This window comes from Cucumis melo, chromosome 5 (genome assembly GCF_025177605.1).
Source record: "Cucumis melo cultivar AY chromosome 5, USDA_Cmelo_AY_1.0, whole genome shotgun sequence".
Lineage (NCBI taxonomy): Eukaryota > Viridiplantae > Streptophyta > Magnoliopsida > Cucurbitales > Cucurbitaceae > Cucumis > Cucumis melo.
This window is the reverse complement of record NC_066861.1, coordinates 27,607,459-27,627,559: the sequence shown is the minus strand read 5'-3', so window position 1 is coordinate 27,627,559 and position 20,101 is coordinate 27,607,459. Positions and strand designations below refer to the sequence as shown.

At 34.2% G+C, this 20,101-nt stretch overlaps 1 protein-coding gene across 3 annotated transcripts; it reads right to left on the bottom strand.

Annotated features, from left to right (window-relative positions):
* Positions 1-3,765: 3,765 nt before the first annotated feature.
* Positions 3,766-14,106, bottom strand: LOC103495616 (isomultiflorenol synthase-like). 3 transcript variants are annotated; one of them, XM_051084760.1, is made up of 15 exons: positions 13,612-14,106; positions 12,156-12,431; positions 11,660-11,848; positions 11,220-11,304; positions 10,918-11,084; positions 10,628-10,819; positions 8,853-9,086; positions 8,059-8,181; positions 7,808-7,963; positions 6,183-6,229; positions 5,914-6,057; positions 5,315-5,492; positions 4,894-4,974; positions 4,087-4,170; positions 3,766-3,937 (listed from the first exon to the last, which is right to left on the bottom strand). In XM_051084760.1, the coding sequence occupies exons 1-15, from the start codon at positions 13,810-13,812 to the stop codon at positions 3,812-3,814; spliced, it is 2,283 nt and encodes a 760-aa protein (XP_050940717.1). In that variant the 5' UTR covers positions 13,813-14,106; the 3' UTR covers positions 3,766-3,811. The 3 variants fall into 3 exon arrangements, with proteins under 3 accessions (XP_050940717.1, XP_050940718.1, XP_050940719.1); XM_051084761.1 differs by lacking the exon at positions 11,660-11,848; XM_051084762.1 differs by lacking the exon at positions 13,612-14,106 and having other exon boundaries at positions 11,660-11,858; positions 12,156-12,315.
* Positions 14,107-20,101: the final 5,995 nt, after the last annotated feature.

Genomic DNA, 20,101 nt, shown 5'->3' with positions numbered 1-20,101 from the left:
TTGAGAGATGGATAATTGATCTGGGCTGGATAAAAATTCGTCAGAGAAGGGAGATAAAGGCCCAAGGTCCACTGTGAGACTGATGGAGTTTGACCCCTTTTCATCGCCAATGGGCTGAATGTTTAGCCCACTTCCTTTTGTCTTTTTCTCAATTTGGGTATCGGGCTTGGGGTTTGGGCTCTTTATTCTATACACCTTTTTGCCTTTCCCTTTGTTTTCTTCTTTGAATTTCGTTCATCAATTTTTTTTTGGGCTTTCAAGTGGGCTTTCTAACTTCAGAAGGGCCTGTGGGGCACTCTTTGGGTCATAAAGCATCGTCTTGGATTTCGGAGATTCGAAAGAGACTTTTCTTTTGCCTCTCTTTTGCCCAGCTGACTTTGAATTTTTCCCTTTATAAAAAAACTTCCCTCCTTTTTGGCTAAACACTGTCAGCTCATCAACTTCTGTCTCCATCTTTCTTTTCTCACTTGAGTCGCTGTCGCCGTCATAATTCAAAAAATTCATCATTGCTCCCAATTTTTTATTATTTTCGGGGATCTGAACGTTTCCCTTCTTTTTCTGATCTTCCTTTCCGATCACCATGGACACTGCTTTTTCCGGCGAGATTGCAAGATTATCTTCGAAGAAGTATTGTTCACTGTTCAAATTAAATTCATCAAATCTTTTAGCCGCTTCTCTAGTAAAAGTACCATGGATACTTGGACTTCTCTCCAGATGCCATTTCCCTTCGGTTTTGACTATAACTTGAATAATGAAACTGTGTTCTTCTTTGTCAAACAGTTTGATGAACGCCGGAATGAGCCCTGAGTAGTTGTCTTTGATTCTGATAGATGCTTCTATGATATCTGTGAGCTCCCTAGTTTCTTTTGCCACTTTAATGAAACCACCACACGCATCTCCAATTTGAATAAAACTCTCTAAATTCCACGCATGCAGGGGGACTCCTCGCACCTTAATCCATCCTTCATAACTTGGGATGACTTTCGACAATGCATGGGCTTTCTGGTTCCATTCTTCGAACTTGACATAAAAACGACCCACTGTAGTCCAACCTTTATTTTTACATATCAGGTTGGCTTGTTCCACATTTTTGAAACAAATCAACGCTTTATCAGCATGAAAAGGCTTGTACCTAACAGTGGTATCAAGTTGTTCATTTAGCTTCTCTACTATTTTCTCCCAATCGTCATGGAAAAATCTTCTAGTAAGGACCACTGTTCTTTCCCATTCAAAAGAGAAGTTAGTGTTGGATTTCCCTGTTTTCTTTATATTTGTAGTCCATGAGTTTGTTTCCTCGTCGGATGAGCTGCCTTTAATAACCGCTTCGACATAGGATCTCCTCTTTGTGTCGTCCCCTGATTCAGAGCTGGAGAATCCGTCTTTCAATTTGGTGCTCAGAAGAGTTCTGTAGTTTGCTTTTGTGGACGAATCCTTCTTTCCATATAAAAGACTGACAAATTGTGCCCAACCTGATTTTTCTGACCCTTCTGGGATAAGAATACAACATTTCCTTCCTCTGTCGTCCACTCGATAAATTTCAGCAATGTAACCTTTTCTGTTGTATGTTTTTTGGACCCACAGGCAATATTCCTCGAATCTTTTTTCCAAGAAGAATCTGGTTGTTCGAGGGGTATCCAACAGAGTTTTGAAAGAAGACTTTAACCATTCCAAAGATTCCATAGTGACAGCAATTGAGAAAGATTTGTATGGCCCCACCTCCGTAATAAGCAATTTTAAATCGCGTGATCGGTTGTCCACTGAAAGGACAAAGTCTTTTTTTTCGATGGTGCAAGAGCGAGGGAGCTGTCGTAGTGAAGACATGCTGCGAAAGAAAGCAATGCAAAGCAGGAAACAGAGAGTGAGTTTGAAGACTGCTGTAAATGTACCTTAATAGTTTGAGATAATCGAAATCTTCCTTGGTTGGCGGGAGTATCAGCTGGAATAAATTTGGTTGTTGAGCAGAGTAAATTTCTTCAGGGGAAGCGCAAAGGTTTTCCATGGCACTTGTTTGAGTTTCTCTGAAGTTTGGGAACCGTAATGCCCGCCGGCTTGAGGAGTTGAGAGAGAAGCTCTGCCATCACACTCAATGACCCCCTCTATACTTTTTGAGACCAATATTTAATTTACAACATGGTTTAGTGATAGGCTTTTATCGTTGATGGACTTTGACAGATTTTGCTATATTTCCAAATTTTTAAAATGTTGCTAAGATTTTGCTAATATTTTGAATCTAATTACTACATTTGCAACCATCCCTTTAATTTTTTGAATTCAAATTCATAACAGCTTAAGAAATATAGGGTTAAAGTTGATTTTTTATTTGGGGTATTTTTCAAATAGAGTCAAATGAATAAAATTATTAGCAACAGTTAAATTCTATTATTGATAGACAATATGAAATTTTGCTATATTAGTGAAATTTCTTTAACATTTTTACCTTTTATAATTATCCCTCCCCCTCCGTTTTCAAGCCCTAATAAGTTATGGAAACTATGATTCTTATTCTTTGCCCCTCTCTTCTTCAAGCCCTAACAATTTGTCTCAATATTAACATTATTTCAAATTTGTCCTCTTTTCATTACGGTTTAAACGTCACTCACTACTAAATCATATTAATAATGAACAGTAAGTAGAACTTCTTCCACTATTTTTCTCTCGTTGATTCAATACATGAAAATTAATGCTATATAGTAATTTCTTCTTTATGTAACAACAGTAATTATTAGTTAAGATCTGTGGATAGATTCAATACTATAGTAGTTATTGTTGATTACTGTTGGTGACATTATATTCATGTAAAATTTATACGTTTACTGAAAAAAATATACAACACGTTTGTACTTTGAAAGAAAATTAAGCTATATCAGTAGCTGCCCAAGTGGCCACTAGCTAGTATTTGGTTTTACTATATTAAATGCTTAAAGTTCACATGACCCATATTTATGGAAGAAAAGTCGGTGAATATACTTAAAACAACGGTCCCTTCAAATATATGATCATCTTTCTTTAACATTAGTTCATGCTCGATTTTACAAATATAAATATAAGAATGGACTTGCACTTGCAAAAGCAAGGAATTAAGGTCATAAAATCACATGATGTGCTTGTCTTTGGAGGTGTTAGTGTTGATACTGTAGCAACATAGAGCACATCTCTTTTCATCAACCACCATTCGATATCTCCGAAAACTCACATCTCCGGCCTCCTTTTCCGATCTCTCTCAAACCCATTTGAGAATTCCCTCTGTCCCCACCATCACCATCACCATCACACTCACCTCCCTCCCACCTCAATTGGAGCAGAATATGAGAGTCAGTTAATTCTCGACACCACAACTTGTGGGTGTAAGTGTTGGAAAGTTGTAGGCGTGTTCCTCAAAATTAATGACTCAGCTGATTCTGCTCCAATATGATTTACTATTTCATCTGAACATATTTACAACGTCATGTACAACTATTTGTTAAGTCGTTATGCAATTTCTTTTGAGATACATATACGCGAAGATAATAAGCATAAGTGATTTGGAAGCAAAGATTGTACTCTATACTTTGTCAATTTGAGAAGAAAAAAATTCCCATCGACATTTTATGATATACATCTTAATTCTCTTGCCATATAGAAAAATGGTTAGCCCAATTCTTTATAATTTGATGTACTTATCGAGAGAAGCTCTAGACATCATCTGAACTTCATCACATTTTCATAATAAAAGTATAAAAGTACTCTTCATCTTTTTTCTCTTTTAATTGAGTCCAAGTCTGCATATTTATTAATTTGTAGTTTATAGGTTTGATTAATTCAAATCTCAAATTTATTGTTTTTCATTAGAAAACAGGGAAATTTTGTTACAATATTCTCCCAATGCCATCACTGGAAAAACTTCTCTATATGCTGCATAGTGTAATGTGCAATTTTTGAAGAATATTCCAGTAATTTCCTGCACATGTAAACAATTAGAAGTTGTTAATTATATTGGTTAGCAATATATGTTTTAGAAGGAAACCCAAAAATAAAAAAAAAAAGAAAAAAGAAAAAGAAAAAGAAAAAGAAAGAAAGAAAGAAAGAAAGAAAAATGGCACTAATCACCTCTTGTGGAAAATCACCATCTTCAGTTTGAGAATTGATCAAAACCTTGGCAGCACGATGAATTGGATTGGGGTCTATATTTGCCTGTTAATTAAGTATTTCATTAGTGTTATTTTGAAGCAAATTCTTTTTCAAGACGATTCTAAAATAGAGATGCTCGAGGAGATCAAGGGTGGATTATTGGGGGTTTGTTTCCCATCTGGGATCTCCACTTCCTGTTAAGTCTCCATCTCTGTAAAATTGTTTGTTTTATTTTGCAGAGAACGGAATGGGAGTTTTCAATAGAAGACTTGTAGAGATTGCGTTCCCTTAATTAAATTGAAAACATGAAAATTTAAAATTTAGAGAAAATTGCTTAAAATATTCTAGGAGAAGGAAATAATTACCATTCATTTATGTAATCTAAATCTTCAATAATCATTAGATTCAAACATAACCATTATCTTTGTCATTAAAATACATACAATAACAATAATTTATAACAAAAATAAAAAAATAATAAATAATAAATTGAAAAAAGAATCATAGGAAGCAAAGACAGAAAAAGGGAGAGGCTGTGAGAAAGAAAATAAATTGTCTGTCTCCATCCCCACTTAGCTAACAAGGAAAATTTTCCTAGTCCCTTCCCATAAAGAGCAGATCTTCGTGGAAGAAACAAATATTTTTCGTTACTCTAAAACATCTTTTAAGCATTCAAGATAAGTTTTGATTATACGAAAATTACATTCAAAAGGTGTAAGAAGTTAAATGATTGATTTTAAAGGATAAAGAACAACATGTTTAAGTTATAAGTGAAAAGGAACTTGCCTGTCCAGCACATATCAAACCCATCAAACCCCATGCCGTTTGCACCAAATTTGATCGTTTTCCATCCAACGGTATGTATCTCTATGTGGTGCATCCAATAATAACCATCCAATCAATATATAATATACAAAGTATATACATATATACGCTACCCCCATATAATTGATACAATAATTTACAATTGGTTAAATTATATATATATACACATAAGAAGAATATTGTTTGAATAACATCCATATAAACATTTCAAATTACCAATAAATCTTTTAGAATTTTGAATAAAATCTAGAACCTCGACGATAATACCCTATAACGAATGTATATAGATCATATCATGAAAAGTTAAAAATTTGCGTATAATTGACACTATCTCTACACTGAGGGTAGAAAGTAAGTTAAAAAATAAATCTACACGTGTTACCTTCTTGCTACATGACAAGTAGCTCTCTCCAAACCCTCCTTCTGAATTTTGTATGTTAATTAGAAAATTAGCTCCTTTTCGAAGTGCTTCACAATTTTCATAAGTCTTCCCCGCCATTGACAATGCCTTAAGTGCAAACCATGTTCCATATGTATAGCAAATCCCCCAATTTCCATACCTATATATGTATACACACACAATGCTTGAAACTTTCTCTATAAAATTTTTGTAACGAAGACTAAAATCTCATGTTGGAAATTTCGTTTGACCTAGATTTTTAAAACAAAACTCTTAACTTTTTTTAACAAATCATAAAAGGATGGTGGGATCAGAAGGCACATCTACATATCATCGCCTAAGACCAAGAGTTGTATAACTCTTTTGCTTTCATCACTCCCTCTCACATTCACACAGACTCTCTTGTTTTGTACTTGGTGATCAGCTAATCTAATACAATAATATTTCCACATGCTAAGCTTGACAATTAAGTTTTTCTTCATTGTTTTCAAAATGAGAGTCAAACCAGATTTTGAAGTGAAACTTGGGTAATTTGTACAAAAATGTCAGTACCCATTATGTGTAATAATAAATAGGGTTACCAAGAACCATCAGGCAGTTGTGTGTCCAGAAGAAATCGAATAGCCTTGTTGATAAATTTATTGATCTCTTCCTTTCTATGTGATGGGTATTGTTTCCTAAATAAAAGTATGGCTTGTAACGCCGATGAGGTGCACTCCACATGTCTGAAAATAATATTCATAAATTCAGAATAATATTAATTAACTTAATTATTAGGTTTAATCAAATAAAATAAAAAAAATTATAATTTAATTTAGTAGAATGAAAATTAATTAATGAAAAATCGTACTCGTGCTCGATGATTAGGTCTTCAAGAAATTCCACTGGATTCAGCCACTAATTAAGCACAAGGTAGGATGAGTTTAAAGATACACAATATATATGTTGAAGAAAGTTTACATACACATTTTTTTAAAAAAGAAACCGAGAGATCATTTGGTACCCTCAAATATTTTCTAAATATTTTGATTAGGTTGACACATCCGTCGTATCACAATCTCTCCCTACAATGAAACACTTTTTGAAGAGGACCTTTTGTTTTCTTAATACTTGCTCACAGCTTTTTCCTTCAGTTTGTCTAACTTTATCTTTAGCTTTTCTACTGGCATATAAATATTGATAGGTGAGAGATCTTTTGTGCCCAAGTGAGAAAGATTGTTCTAGACTTTCTTAGATATTTCGGTGAATATTTCATTACCTAAATTGGAATTCTTTAGAATTTGAACTCGAAGCCCGAAGAAATGCTAGGATATTTTTAGATTTTACTTTTGAGTTATTTATTTAGATTTTTCATACTTCAACACAATTCTAAAATATTTATGATATCTATACATTTAAGACATCTTCCATGTAGATACAGTTCAAGAAAACTTCTGGACATAGCTAAGGTTGCCTATGTTAACAGTATATACTATACCCCAGGCATAAACAGTGGTGCTGACACCCCTTATGGAAGCTTAATTCGGATGGGCAGTTTAACGTAGCATCCATCAAATGAGCATTACAGGTTGATGAATAGAATGATGGTGAAAGAATCAACACTTCCATTTTTCAAAATTTATGTAAGTTCTTCATTTGGACTCTCCTATATGAATGTATTAATACCATAAATAAACTTCAAAGGCGTCTTCCTAATTGGCACCTCAATCCAAATTGGTGCTATCTATCAAAAAAGAAGTCGGAAATCTTAGACCATATTTTCATCTCTTGCAAAACTGTCCGGAACTTTGAAAGAGGGCTGGGAAACTGATACATTGGCAGAATACACAGGACACAGCGTAAAATCTTTATGCAAAGGGATTGCTCTATCAATCAGAAGAGCAAAAGAGGGGCCATCACTTTCAACGTCATTGCTGTGTTATTTTGGTCCTTATGGCTCGAAAGAAATCACAGAATATTCAAGGGAAGAGGAAATTAAAGATCCACTTGTGAGATTTGGGATGATGTTCATGCTCTCACAGCCGAGTCTTTGGTCTACTAGATCGAAGCTCTTTGCAAACTATAACGCCAAATCTATTGTTTTAAATATTCATGTTTTTGTTTAGCCTTTTGCGTCTTTGTTATGGGCTTATCTCTAGCCTTTTATTGTACTCTTCTTGCTTCCTGAACTATCTTTGATTATATTAATGAAACGGGAATGATGAGGACGTTAAAGGATGTTCACCTATAGAAATACCTGAGTACGTCTACTGACCCAAACGTATCTTTTTTTTTAAAAAAACAACTATATATATATATTATAACATTAATAAAAGAGGAAGAGGTTAAAACAACATTTTTTTACCCACTTTTAAATGCAAATGTTAAAAGTAAAAGAAAAGGGGAAAGTTTTGTAATTCAAACTATTGTTGAACTATGAAAAAAATGGGTGTTAGCTCCCAGGATGTATATAAATATTTTTCTTTTTCATAATACCTCCATCCAGTAGTAACTTGATGCTGGTTCCCAGGGTGGTAAACCCCCATTTTTGCTTTGCAGGCTTAGGATGACATTAACAGCATCGTAGAGACGTTCTGGTTCCATTTTTTCGCCAACTATTTCAGGTGGTAGCAAGGAGAGAAGTAGGCAACACTAGAAATTTTATAAGTTTGATTAAATATTGTTAATAGTCATAGCATGCATTAATGTGTGGAAAGTAATGAATTAAGTGAAATTTGAAGCCACACCTTTAAGTTCTCAGCAGTGCTATCAGAAAGTTGCCATCCATGATCACAGTCTGAAAAGGTCCAAGATCCTTTAGACATATGGCGAAACATACTTTTATAGTCACCTGAAGGATTGTTTCTAACCTACAATTTCACCCGACATATAACTTATAAGTCTGGGTAAGGCACAAAGCAATATTGAGTCTGTGTGTTTGGATTGATCTTTTAAATATTTAATTTTGAAAAACAAATACTACCATGAGACTATCCCTCCAAAATTTCCATAATATATAAAAAAGTTACCTGGCCTTCTAAATCTTTCTACGTTCACTCATACCATGGCGACCCCTACATGCTGTCGCAATCGACCAATGCCCACTGATAATACTATCAACGACTAAAAGGACTAAGGTTACTTCCACGATGGCTCACTAGTTTTTGGTTACTGATTGTTAACCAGGGATTGAGCGGAGGAATCGACAACTAGAGGTTGGTGATAAAAAATAGTGACCAACAACCAAAATAGATTATGATATTTTACTATACTTATAAATATTATAAATATTTTTAGAAGTTTTACGATAAAAATAGATCGTGATATTTTATTATACTTATAAATATTTTTAGAAGTTTTGTCATTAAAACAATGTTATGAAAATCTAACCAAAGAGTTCCGTCCAAAGATTATTTAAAGTGCAAAAATATACTTGAAAAACATTCTTTCCTAAATAATCTAAAAATATTTAGAGTTCCATCCAAAGATTTAAAATAATGTCTGAATTATTTACAAAAATTAGTTAGCATATATTAATCACCTGAGAGTTCTTGATGAATTGATGGCCATTGTTGAGGACAGTCTCAATTTCATGTGTGATATTACAAGAAAGTAGAGCTCCCATGGCCAAAGCAGCATCCCATGATTGGCTACCAAAACTTTGTATTTTCATACCATCTTCAGCCATCCAGAAATAATCAGGAAGTCTGGCTAAATGCTTCTTCACGCTTTCACTATTTGGATCTTCAATCCAGCAAGCAAGCATACATAGAGGCTGTGGGTAAAAAACCATAACTTTGAGGATTATTATTATTATTAGTGGAACAAGATAGCAAACAGAACTATAGAAGACATCGTCACAAGATATGAGTAACGAGAACCGTTAAAGGTATGGAAAAATTAGAACATCAGAAATTCTCTCATTCAAGGCTTTTGTTGTTAGGCTGTGAGCGAGAACACATTGAGAGACAATTGAAAATGCTTAAAACACATTGAGAGACAACTGAAGATGCTTAAAGAAAAACATTTTCCAAGAGTTCCTCATCAAATCTTTTGCATCCTCAACAAAAAAGGGAACTTCAATTAAATCTGACTCATTCTTATTTACCAGCTTAACCACCCTCCAGACACCAGACAGTAAGACTCCACTTGTATGAGTGTTGCAATTTGTATACGTAAGTGCCTCAGGGAGCCCTTCACATCTTAAGAACTTTGCAATAGGGCATGCTAACACATGCCAAGTAGACGAATTTGTGTTTCAAACGAGGAATTAAATTTAATATTTATTAAAAATAAAATAAAATTGGACATTTGAAGATATATAAACTAAAACTATTTAAACAAGTTTAGTATCCAAAGTAATGTAAGACATCCCCATCTGAAGCTTAAATCAAAATGGCACCTTCTCAATTGCATCCGTTAAAAAGGCCATTGCACTGAAGCTGACATGAACAATGCAAACAATGCCGGGATTTTCAAAAAACTTTGGAAATCCAAGATTCCCAAAAAATGTAGATTTTTCATTTGTTTATTCCTACTGCATAAATGTACTAACACAATTGATGTTGTCCAGAGAAAGGTCCCTACTCTTAATCTTAGCCTAAGCGGGTGCTCTCTATGTAGACAAAGCTTAGAAGATATCAGTCACCTATTCAGTCACTGCAGAATAGTTAGATCTATTTGGAGAAAAATTGAAAATCTGATCAGCTGAAAAATGCAACATTTAAGTGTATCCTCCCGCTGCACCGAGCTTTGCAACATCGATCAACGCCACCAAAAGGACATTATCAAATTTAACATTATCTCATTGGCCCTTTGGAATATATGGATGGAAAGAAACAATCGTATATTCAAGGAAAAAAGCTCCTCGATCATCAACCTTTTGGGAGGATATCTGTGCTCTGACGGGTTTTTGGACCTCTAGATCCCCTTTATTCTCGAGCTATTGCCAGTAATCTTAATGATTTTTATTCTCTCTTTGCTTTGGGCTTGTCTCTACTCTTATGCTCTCTGTTTTGTCATCCTTGTTTCTTGTTATTGTACTTTTTCCAATTATATTAATGAAGCGGGGATGATGAGAGTGTTAAGGGATGTCCACCTAGTGGAGATGTCTGGATGCTCCTATTGACTCATCATATCATTTTTCGAAAAAGAAAAACTTATATATATTATATTAGTTGAATGTTAAAGATACTATAAATTGAGGGATCCATAGGTATACCAAGATAGCTAGATCTAATTCAAAAGTGATGCATGTTAATAAAAGAAAAATATAAAGAGAAAAATTGCGATGAGCAAAGAGTTGAGATATGGAACCTTTTCAACGCAGCCAATGGTAACGTAGCGACTATTTTCATCCTCATAATGAATATGTCTCATAGTCTCATTCAAGGCTTTTTGACGAATCAATTTATTAAAAGGCCACCGAGTCATGAGTGGTTCACTAAGTAAATAAAGAGTGTCCCAAAGCAAGTCTTGAACAATGGGATGTGGAAAGTACAAATCTTCCTGCAACATTAATCATACACACATATATATAATATATAAATGGGTGTGGCCTAGCTAAGTAATTAAATATATGGAGTGAAGGATATATAGCATCATACCATAGCACACATGTGACGAGCTTTCTTCCAATCAATTTGATGGTAAGGTTGAGTGTGAAGTTCATCTCTTAATTGTAAAACAAAAGACGTTAGTGGTGCTTGAAACCTTTTGCCATACAAATAAGACATGGGCATGTAGGTGATTCGAGTGTAACACATCATGTTTGCTGTATGAATCAAGTCATCATCGATCAAAATCAAAAAAGTTTCATATATATATATAAAAGGCTTGTATGGATGTATATAATATGATGAATATTATAATTAATTTAGTTTAGGATATAGTTGAAAGTTGAACTTACATGGGTGAATGGGAAGCCAAGTGGGTAACATCCAATATTCAGGAGGCATGGGATTGCTTCCAGACCAATCGAACACGTTTAGTATCTTTACATGGATGGAGTCAATAAGAAAGTGACAAATAGGTTAAAATTTCTAACACAAGAAATATTAAAGGAATTATGAATATATAGCAATGATGATATTCTAAGATTGCACATATAGAAAAAAAAAAACTAGATTTCCAATTTTTTATTTTTATGATTTTACCCTTATTTGTGTATGAGCAGGTGTGCTTTTATGTTTTGGTATATTATATGCCAACTGTTATACATCCTATTTGGTATATCAATGAAACAGAATGTACCTGTGTACTATATAACTAACATTAGACTTTATAAAAATAGGTTATTAAAATTTTTTTAAAAAATTTACAATATGGAGATGAAATTGATATTTATACCGAGAGCCATGTCTTTCCCCAAGAAGGTATCGAGGTGACACCACCATGGTGTCGTATCCAATTTCTGGATTTCGAAAGTTCTTCAACCTCAGGTCCTTCCCCAAGTAAACGCAAAGAGATGTAATTAAAGGTAGTGCAGAACATGTTACTGTGACCACCTACATGCAACCCCCATCCTCCATCTTCGTTCTGCAAAGTACTATTAGTAGTTATCAATTATTTACTCTATGCCTCTCCACCTGTGTGGTTCTTTAGTGAAACATATGGGTAAAAAGAATATGATCCTCCAAAAAAGTTCTATATAACATGCCCGAGGTGAGTTTTGTTTTTATTTTTTTCAGTACAATAGTACAATAGAGAATGAGAAGAGTTAATATGCTAGTTGAGCTAAATTCACTTTTAAAAAGTGAGCATTTTTGTTGTATAGTATTTTACATTATTCACCACTATATACCTTGAAATTTATAAATTTAGATGATAAGAGAATATGGTTTACCTGATGGTTATAGACATAACGCAACATTTCTTTCTTGTGCTCAGGACTCAATATTGTGTCCATTATACCCATAATGTAGATGCAAATTAGCATAGGACACAAGTAAAATTGAGGGCCTGATGTTTCACTTGGCCAATGCCCATCACTTGCTTGTATGGCTGCTAGGAAATGTGCTCCTCTTCTCATTGCATTTGATGCCTTTTCATAACTTATTTCTTCTCCATCTTCAACTTTCTCTTGTGGTATACTTTGTTTGAACTTTTTCTCTCTAAGAAACTGCACCCATATCATTTCAATTAATTATTGTTTTTCCATTCAATTTCATATAACAATTTGTAATATAATAACATAAAAATATCAAGGTGAGTCAGTAATGGATATGTATTCCTTTTCTTGCGTAACGAACCATTCTTTTCTTTTATATATATTGCAGATATAAATTTTGAACACGGGATGGAGAGTAAGAGGTAAATAAGAAAGAATGAGAGAGAGAGAGAAAATATTTTTATTATTTAACTAAGAAAATTTTCAAAAATAGAAAAATTCGATAAACTATTACCACTCAAAGATAAAATTTATTATACTTAATTTAATTTTTCTAGGAGTTGTAAATATTTTGTCAAATGTTTTATTACTAACAATTCCCCTTTACTTAAATATATTTTGTTATATTTAAAATAATTTTAAAAATGCTGAATTAATGTAACAAATAGGAATAAGAACTTTTTAAAATCACTACTTTTCCAATTTGCGTTGGAATAAATGGTATATGACCATTTGTATAGAGTTGCATGGTTTCATGAATTCATTTATCTTTTCGAAAATAACCCTCTTGAAAAGAAGAGAAACAACTATTAGAATGACTAAGAATAATATATAAATATGTTTCTTCTTCAAATTGTTTTTATTAAGAACTTTTTTACAATCACTTTCTCTCATAAAACATTTTTTTTTAATTTATTCACATTTGGTTTATTTTTCCAAAGTATAGTTCGTCGTATATTGTGGATGAGGTGATTCTTCTACAAGAAAGTTAATTTGTTTTATCATGAGAGAAAATTACTCATGAAATTCAAACATTAAGGTGAGTAAAATGTCTTAAGGAGACTAACGTGAGTTTTTTTTTTTTTTTTTTTTTTAAATACGAAATGAATCAGTAGGTGCACCAGGACATCTCCACTAGGTGGACACCTCCGGACACCTCCGTAGCACAATCATCATTTCTACTTTATTGGGCTCAGATTATTTTTCATATATAAAGTAATGTATTTTCCATTTTTTGGTGATATTATTAATGAAGTAGGAATAATGAGAGTGCTAAGAGAGTGTCCACCTAGTGAAGATATCCGGGTGCACTTACTAACCCATCATATTTTTTTAAAAAAAAAGGTCAATTTGAAATTATAAAAGTTAAACGTACCTATTCTTATTATTAAAAACTTGAAAATGACATTACCTGGAGGCGCCAAAGCAAGTCACCACTAGGAAGACCATTGAAACGATTTTTTGCAAAACGTTGGCGTAAGTGTTCAACTTCAGCTTGCTCTTCAGGAGTTCTTGCATTTGGATCAAATTCCCATATTTGTCTTCCTACAAAGTTGTTCATGGAATATATGTAAGGATCATTTCCATCTTTACCTATCTTAAGCCTCCACATGATCGATCTTCGATTCGCAAAGAAAACTTCAAACTTCAAACAAAAGGACTAGAACTTGTAGGTAGTGAAGGGAAGAAAAAACAAAGCAACGTAATAATGGCCATGAAGTTTATACATATCAATATTCGTTTTCTTGCTATCGTGCAAAGTTTCTCATATGTTTAGTTTGCCATCTCTCGACTCATATATATATATGCCCACTTCCACCTATTTACAATCATATAGAAGATTGAAATGGAATTTACGATTGCTTGATTTTAGAAGAAATGCTCTCTAATTTTTCTATACTCAATAGAATGGTCAGGTCACCACTTATATAGAAAAATTCCCTTGATAATGGAAATAAAGAAAATCAAATAATTACATAGGATTACATTACTTTTTCAGATGGACCCAATCAATTGATTGTGCAATTATTCCTTCCAACCAAAATTTTAACAGTTGTTAAGCTTCTGAAAGGTGAAGGCGTGGCCGAACCATTTGATGACTCGTGGAAAGCTTGGCATCCATAGGTGCCCTACTCAAGTTGGCAAATGCATAACAGGATACCTACTCAAGTGCCAAGTACTGTATACTCATAAAGGCTTCAAGTCTACAATATATTTGGAGTGATATGATGTCGGTGGAAGAAAGTCCTAATTATTTTTTTTTCCATAATTTGTTTAATCAGTTCATGGTTTATTTTACAATTTATTTGAACGAACTTATGTAATTTGATCCTTCCTTCAGACCGTATTTAAAATTATTTTTTAGAATGCTAAAAGTGATTATGTAAAATTCTTAACAACGTTTTGAGCATTAGGTTGAATCCATTATGAATAAAATTGTGACAATAATTAGTTTTTAATGATATGTTTTTTCTCCTCCGTCGTTCACACTCCCCCTCCAACTCAGGCGAAAGTCAAGACTAGAAGACATTTGTCGGACTCCTTCTGAACTCTTCATTTACTCTAAGCTATTGCATTTACTTCAACATATCGTTTCATCTTCCCTTGTAGATACAAATTAAATACAATCCTACCAAGGTACCTCCAATTACCTTTCTCTTTCTTTCGTTTTCTGGTTTCCTTCTCTTCTTTCTTTATGGCTTTCCTTTGACAACTGTCACGTTCTTGCACCATTGAGAAGAAATATTTTGTTATGTCACTGATCACTTTTAATTTGAGAAATTTAGAAAAAAGCATCCAAAATGGTGGTTCACTACAAGAAACAGAGGGACTCCCAACGCAATAAAATGTGAGGAAAGATATCCCGACCATCGTTTCCTACGTCGGGACTGTCGTTGGAAGAAATGTGTTAGGAGAAGTATTTCAAACGCATCACCAACAAGGCGTCGGGAATAACTTTATCTCGACGTCTGATTTGTCGACGCGTGTAACGCGTCGAGATTAGTAATTCCCAATGTGATCATTTCCAACTTCCCTTTGTGCATTGGGAATGATTTCTCTCGACGTACGTATAGGTGACATTGGATGTGCGTCGGGAAAAACTATCTCTAACTTGTCGTGTGCAACCTATTCCCAACGTTGTTTGCATCAAGAATTTATTTTTAAATGTATTTTTTAAATATTAAATTTTTTTCCTAAAATATTTTCCTCAAACAAGTTCTCTATTTTTGTGAAGTAATCGAGTTCGTTTTGTATTAAATTAAAGGAAATTCAAAATAAATTAGTAAATTACGAAAATACAAACACAAATTGAACATAAAAAATTTAATATTGATAATGCGAAGAAGTTCAAAAAACACAACAGTGTTCATAATACAAAAAATATAGTATTCAAAATACAAAAAAGCGCAAAGAAAGTCATACATCTTCTAACGAGCCTCGTATGCGCCATTCTACACTGCAGGTCCTACAATGATACAAAAGTAGCTTAGTTTAGTACATATATCCATATTGTCACTATATACTATCATTGCAAAAACTTAAGAATAATGGAGACATATATACGTACCGCACAGCTATGTATCATGTGGTGGTCTTGTTGTGCCCGAGTCAAGTCTTGTATCAGCTTCCGCATTTGTTCCACTTTTGAAGCTAAAGCTCGGCGATTTCTATCTTGCATTTCAATCTGTTTCAAAGCTTCATTAAGTTTAGCTTGTAATTCAATCTCTTTTTCTGTGGACTGCAGACATGACGTCCTGGAATTGCTCGCACTCGTTGTTTTGCGGACCTTCGGCTTGGGTCCCCAACCAAGGCCTTTTAAGTAATTTGGTCGTTTATCCAATACTTGATTGCATATCTCATCCACAAAGAGCAACTGACTACCCTTTGGGGTAGGCTGGGACTAGAATTCCAACATTTGATTCTACAACAAATTTAAAAACTAAGTTAGGTAACACAAAAAGAGGATAATTAATAAGGGCATAAGTGTTGCTTCGATAACTTACATTGCGCATCCTCTGCGTCCTGCGACACGAATGTCCCGATTCGAACGTGTGTTTCCTGCAACAACTCAACACGGTCGATTGGCTCCCCTTTTTTCTCAGCGAGCTCGTGTTGTCTTGTAGAAATGACTTTGACCCGCTGCTATGATTGTAAAGATGTTTCTATCTAGTACCTTGTTCGTCAGTGATTGCTCCTGCATGAAAACAATCATATTGTTTAGTTCTTATACATATTAAAAGTTGAAATCATAATTAATCATGACAAAATGGTTCAATTGTTCACCTGGAATGCACGACTTATATAGTGGTTGCAGAGGAAGCGTCAATCCTCATCACGTCCTACCAATAGGTTGGGTGGGTTGGCACGAGCCTCCTCGGGGTCGCTGTACTTTTTGAAGTGTCTATGACAGTCAGCCCGAAACTCTTTAAAGGTGCTGAGCATCTGATATTCAACAAACCTATTCATTGCTTGATCATTAAAATCAAGCACAAAAACCGCGCTATACATTACAAGAATAACAAATTAGATTGGTTAACTTAGATATGTTTCAAATGAAATCATAAATGTGTAGTGGACTTAATTATCTGGAGTGTCGCCCTTGATGACCTCAATGTATTATTTGTCAACGTCCGCCCACTTAAGGTAGCGGACAGAAAATGTCTTTCGTACACACATGCTTATCACCTGGCTGAAGCGAACGACGTGTGGAAAAATAGGTTTCTCCGCTCCAAGGGCGATCGTCATCGGAATGTGCCTATTAACAAGTGTTTGTCACTATAATTCATTGTCGTCGCTTGCATGTGACAAGTGTTCATCCACATCGTGGATGAAGTCGTTAGTGACATGATGCACAACCGGTCTTTTAATGATACACCCATTATGTGTAGTAAGGTTACTACTAGTTCCTTTCTCAAAGTTTTCTGTACCTCTCTAAAGCTTAATGACTCTCCATGATACACCTATTCTGTGTAGTAGGGAGATATTCTAATAGTGAGTAGATGTCGTTCCACACCCTCTAATAAGCTCCAATTTAAATTGAATTACAAGCTAAACTTCATGAAGCTTTGAAACGGATTGAAGTACAAGATAGAAATCACCAAGCATTAGCTTCACAAGTGGAAGCTATGAAAAAGATGATAGAAGAACTAACTCGTGCACAACAGGGACCACCACATGATCCCTAGCTCTGCGATACGTATCTGTCTCTATTATTCTTAAGTTTTTGCAATATATGATTATGTATTAAACTTAGTTATTTTTATACCATTTTTAGTACTGAAGGTGTAGAATGACGCGCATACGCACCTCGTTGGGAGACTTTTCATTATGTTTATGTTTTTTTTATTTTGAGAACTATATTTTGTTGTAGTCAACTTATTCGTATTATTAATTTTAATTCTATTTTTTTAATTTGTGTTTGTATATTTATTAATTTATTTTAATTTATATTTAATTTGTTTTAATTTAATCCAAAACATCGCGAAAATATTTTGGGCAATCCGAACATCATTGTGAATGTTTGAGCAAAATATTATAAGGAAAAAAGTAAAAATAAAATATTTTAAAAAATATATAAAAAAGTCGGGAAAAAACGTCGGAAAAGAGGTTTTCCCGACGCCAAGGTATGCGTCGGGAAAGCCTCTCGCGACGCATTTCTCCCGACGTTCTTTCCAATGCCGTTTTGTACGTCGGGATATTCTTTCACGACGAACTTTTCATTTTTGCCGACATATTTGTGCGTCGGGAGTGCCCCCATCTCTTGTAGTGTACATCTCTTGCATGGATACCTTAATCGTTCGTAGGCATCAACGTAAAACTTGGCAAATTCTAAAAATTGGGTCATTCCCTCTCTATACTCAAGGGAGAGCTTATTTCTAAGTTTCATCCAACCCTTGTTCATCGTTTAAGTCCCTAAAACATAAACAAGTTTGATTAGAAACATATCTCTCTCATCTCACATATCCATAACTTAGTCTCTTGAATTTTCACTATTTTTCACTAATATACAATCTCTCAAAATTTTCATTAAAACTAACTTCAAACTACAAAGGCTACCATAACTGCAGGATAACCAACACAACCTAATTATTAACAACAAAATACTTCAATCTTCGCATCCTACCCACCCCTTCCAACAACGCTACCTTACAAGCTATCTTACTACCACCCTTGAAACCATCCCAAATAGAAACAAATTCAAAATAAAAAATTATTTTGAAACCCCCATTTCAAATTTCCATTGAAACCCCCCCCTCCCCCAAAATTTTTATTCAACCAACTTCAAATCAATTTAACAACATTCAAAATTTCAATTCAACACACATTCAATACAACAATACATTTCACAAACAAAAATCTATTCCAAAACAAATTAAAAAAAAAACCCTAAAAATATCTAAATAAAGCTAAAAATTAACAATTTTAAACTTACCTCAATGTATGGCGGCAGACGGCGGAAAGGGACAATGGGGTGTGGGCAACGACGACGAGGGCACGACGGCGAATCCTTCTTCGTTTTGCTTCTCTCTCTCTCTTTTTTTTTGTTTGCCTCTTCGTTTCAATTTCATTAAACTAAAATGAAATTTATAGGGGATCTCCCGACGCAGCTTGAAAACGTCGGGAGATCTCACTCAGGGCGTCAGGAATGCTCCTTATTCCCAACGCCGTTCTCGATACACAACAATAGCGTCAGGACTGCTCTTTATTCCCGACGCCGTCCTTGACGCATGATGCCCTAACGCATGTCTGCCATAATTAACGTGGCCTAATTTTCGACGGTTCTTTTTCGACGCATACACGATGCGTCAGGATAACATGTAATTTCCGACGTCGGCCCCGACGCATGAAGTATGGCGTCAGAAATACATCTATGACATAATTAATGTCATATGTTTTCCGACGGTTCTTTCCCAATGCATCATGTATGCGTCGGGAAAATATATAATTCCTGATGATATTCTCGACGTTCATTTTACAGCGTTGGGAATAACGTTTTCTCCCGACGTTTTACATTGGGCGTCAGAAGATATTTTCATTTTCGACGATTTTTCTGTCGACGTCTTTCTCTGCGTCGGAAGAACCCCAATTTCTTGTAGTTATTGCATCTAGATTTTTTAGTCATTTATTGAATTTTGTTCTATATATGGATTTCTTTTATTATTGTGTAGTATATTCTAGGCTCAAATACCCATTTATGCAAGTGAATTTAGTTTTTCTAATTGAATCCCCTCCCTCGTCTAAAAAGCCAATATGAAATATGACTTTATTTTTTTCAACAATTAGAATTTCAATTCCTTCAAGTTTGGGGGATTATCAAACAACAAATTAAATCTCGAATTTTCATCATTTCTGACTAGAAAATGCTCTAGAAAAGAAATCTCTATTTTATGATTTCTCTTGTTTTTAAGTTTTTTTTACCTTTTCCTTTTAACTTTGTGTTATGTCATTCTAATACCATACATACTTTTCAAATTCTTTATTGCACTTAGACAAAATATAATTATTTATATAATCAACAATTTTACAACACACTTTAACAGACATAGAACATACAAATTGATCATGCACAAAAAATAGAGACCAAAATTATTCGTCGGAGTTGATTTCGTGGAGATAGTTGTCGAAGTTGTCATTGGAGATGGTTATTAGATCCCAAAATTAAATTAGTTGCCGAAGTTGTTGTTGAAGATAGATACCAACAATCATAATTGGTTTGACTATGCAAAAATGATTTTCAAAGATGGTCGCACAAAGATTGTTTTGTTGGGGGCTCGAAATATACGTCGTTGTCTTCGCCTCCACATGGAGAATCTTTACCAAAACCATATAACATCCAATTTTGGCATAAGTTATGAACAATTAATAACTTCAAAGTAGGAGCACATTTGATATAAAAATGA

Bases quoted from the DNA above. Each gene is read 5' to 3' on its own strand.
- LOC103495616 (XM_051084760.1), bottom strand. From the start codon at position 13,812: ATGTGGAGGCTTAAGATAGGTAAAGATGGAAATGATCCTTACATATAT. The intron at 9,087-10,627 runs GTTCCATATCTC...TTTTACCCACAG, and splicing joins CCATTGGCTGCGTTGAAAAG to CCTCTATGTATGCTTGCTTG. The intron at 5,493-5,913 runs GTAACCCTATTT...ATACATATATAG, and splicing joins CAACTGCCTGATGGTTCTTG to GTATGGAAATTGGGGGATTT.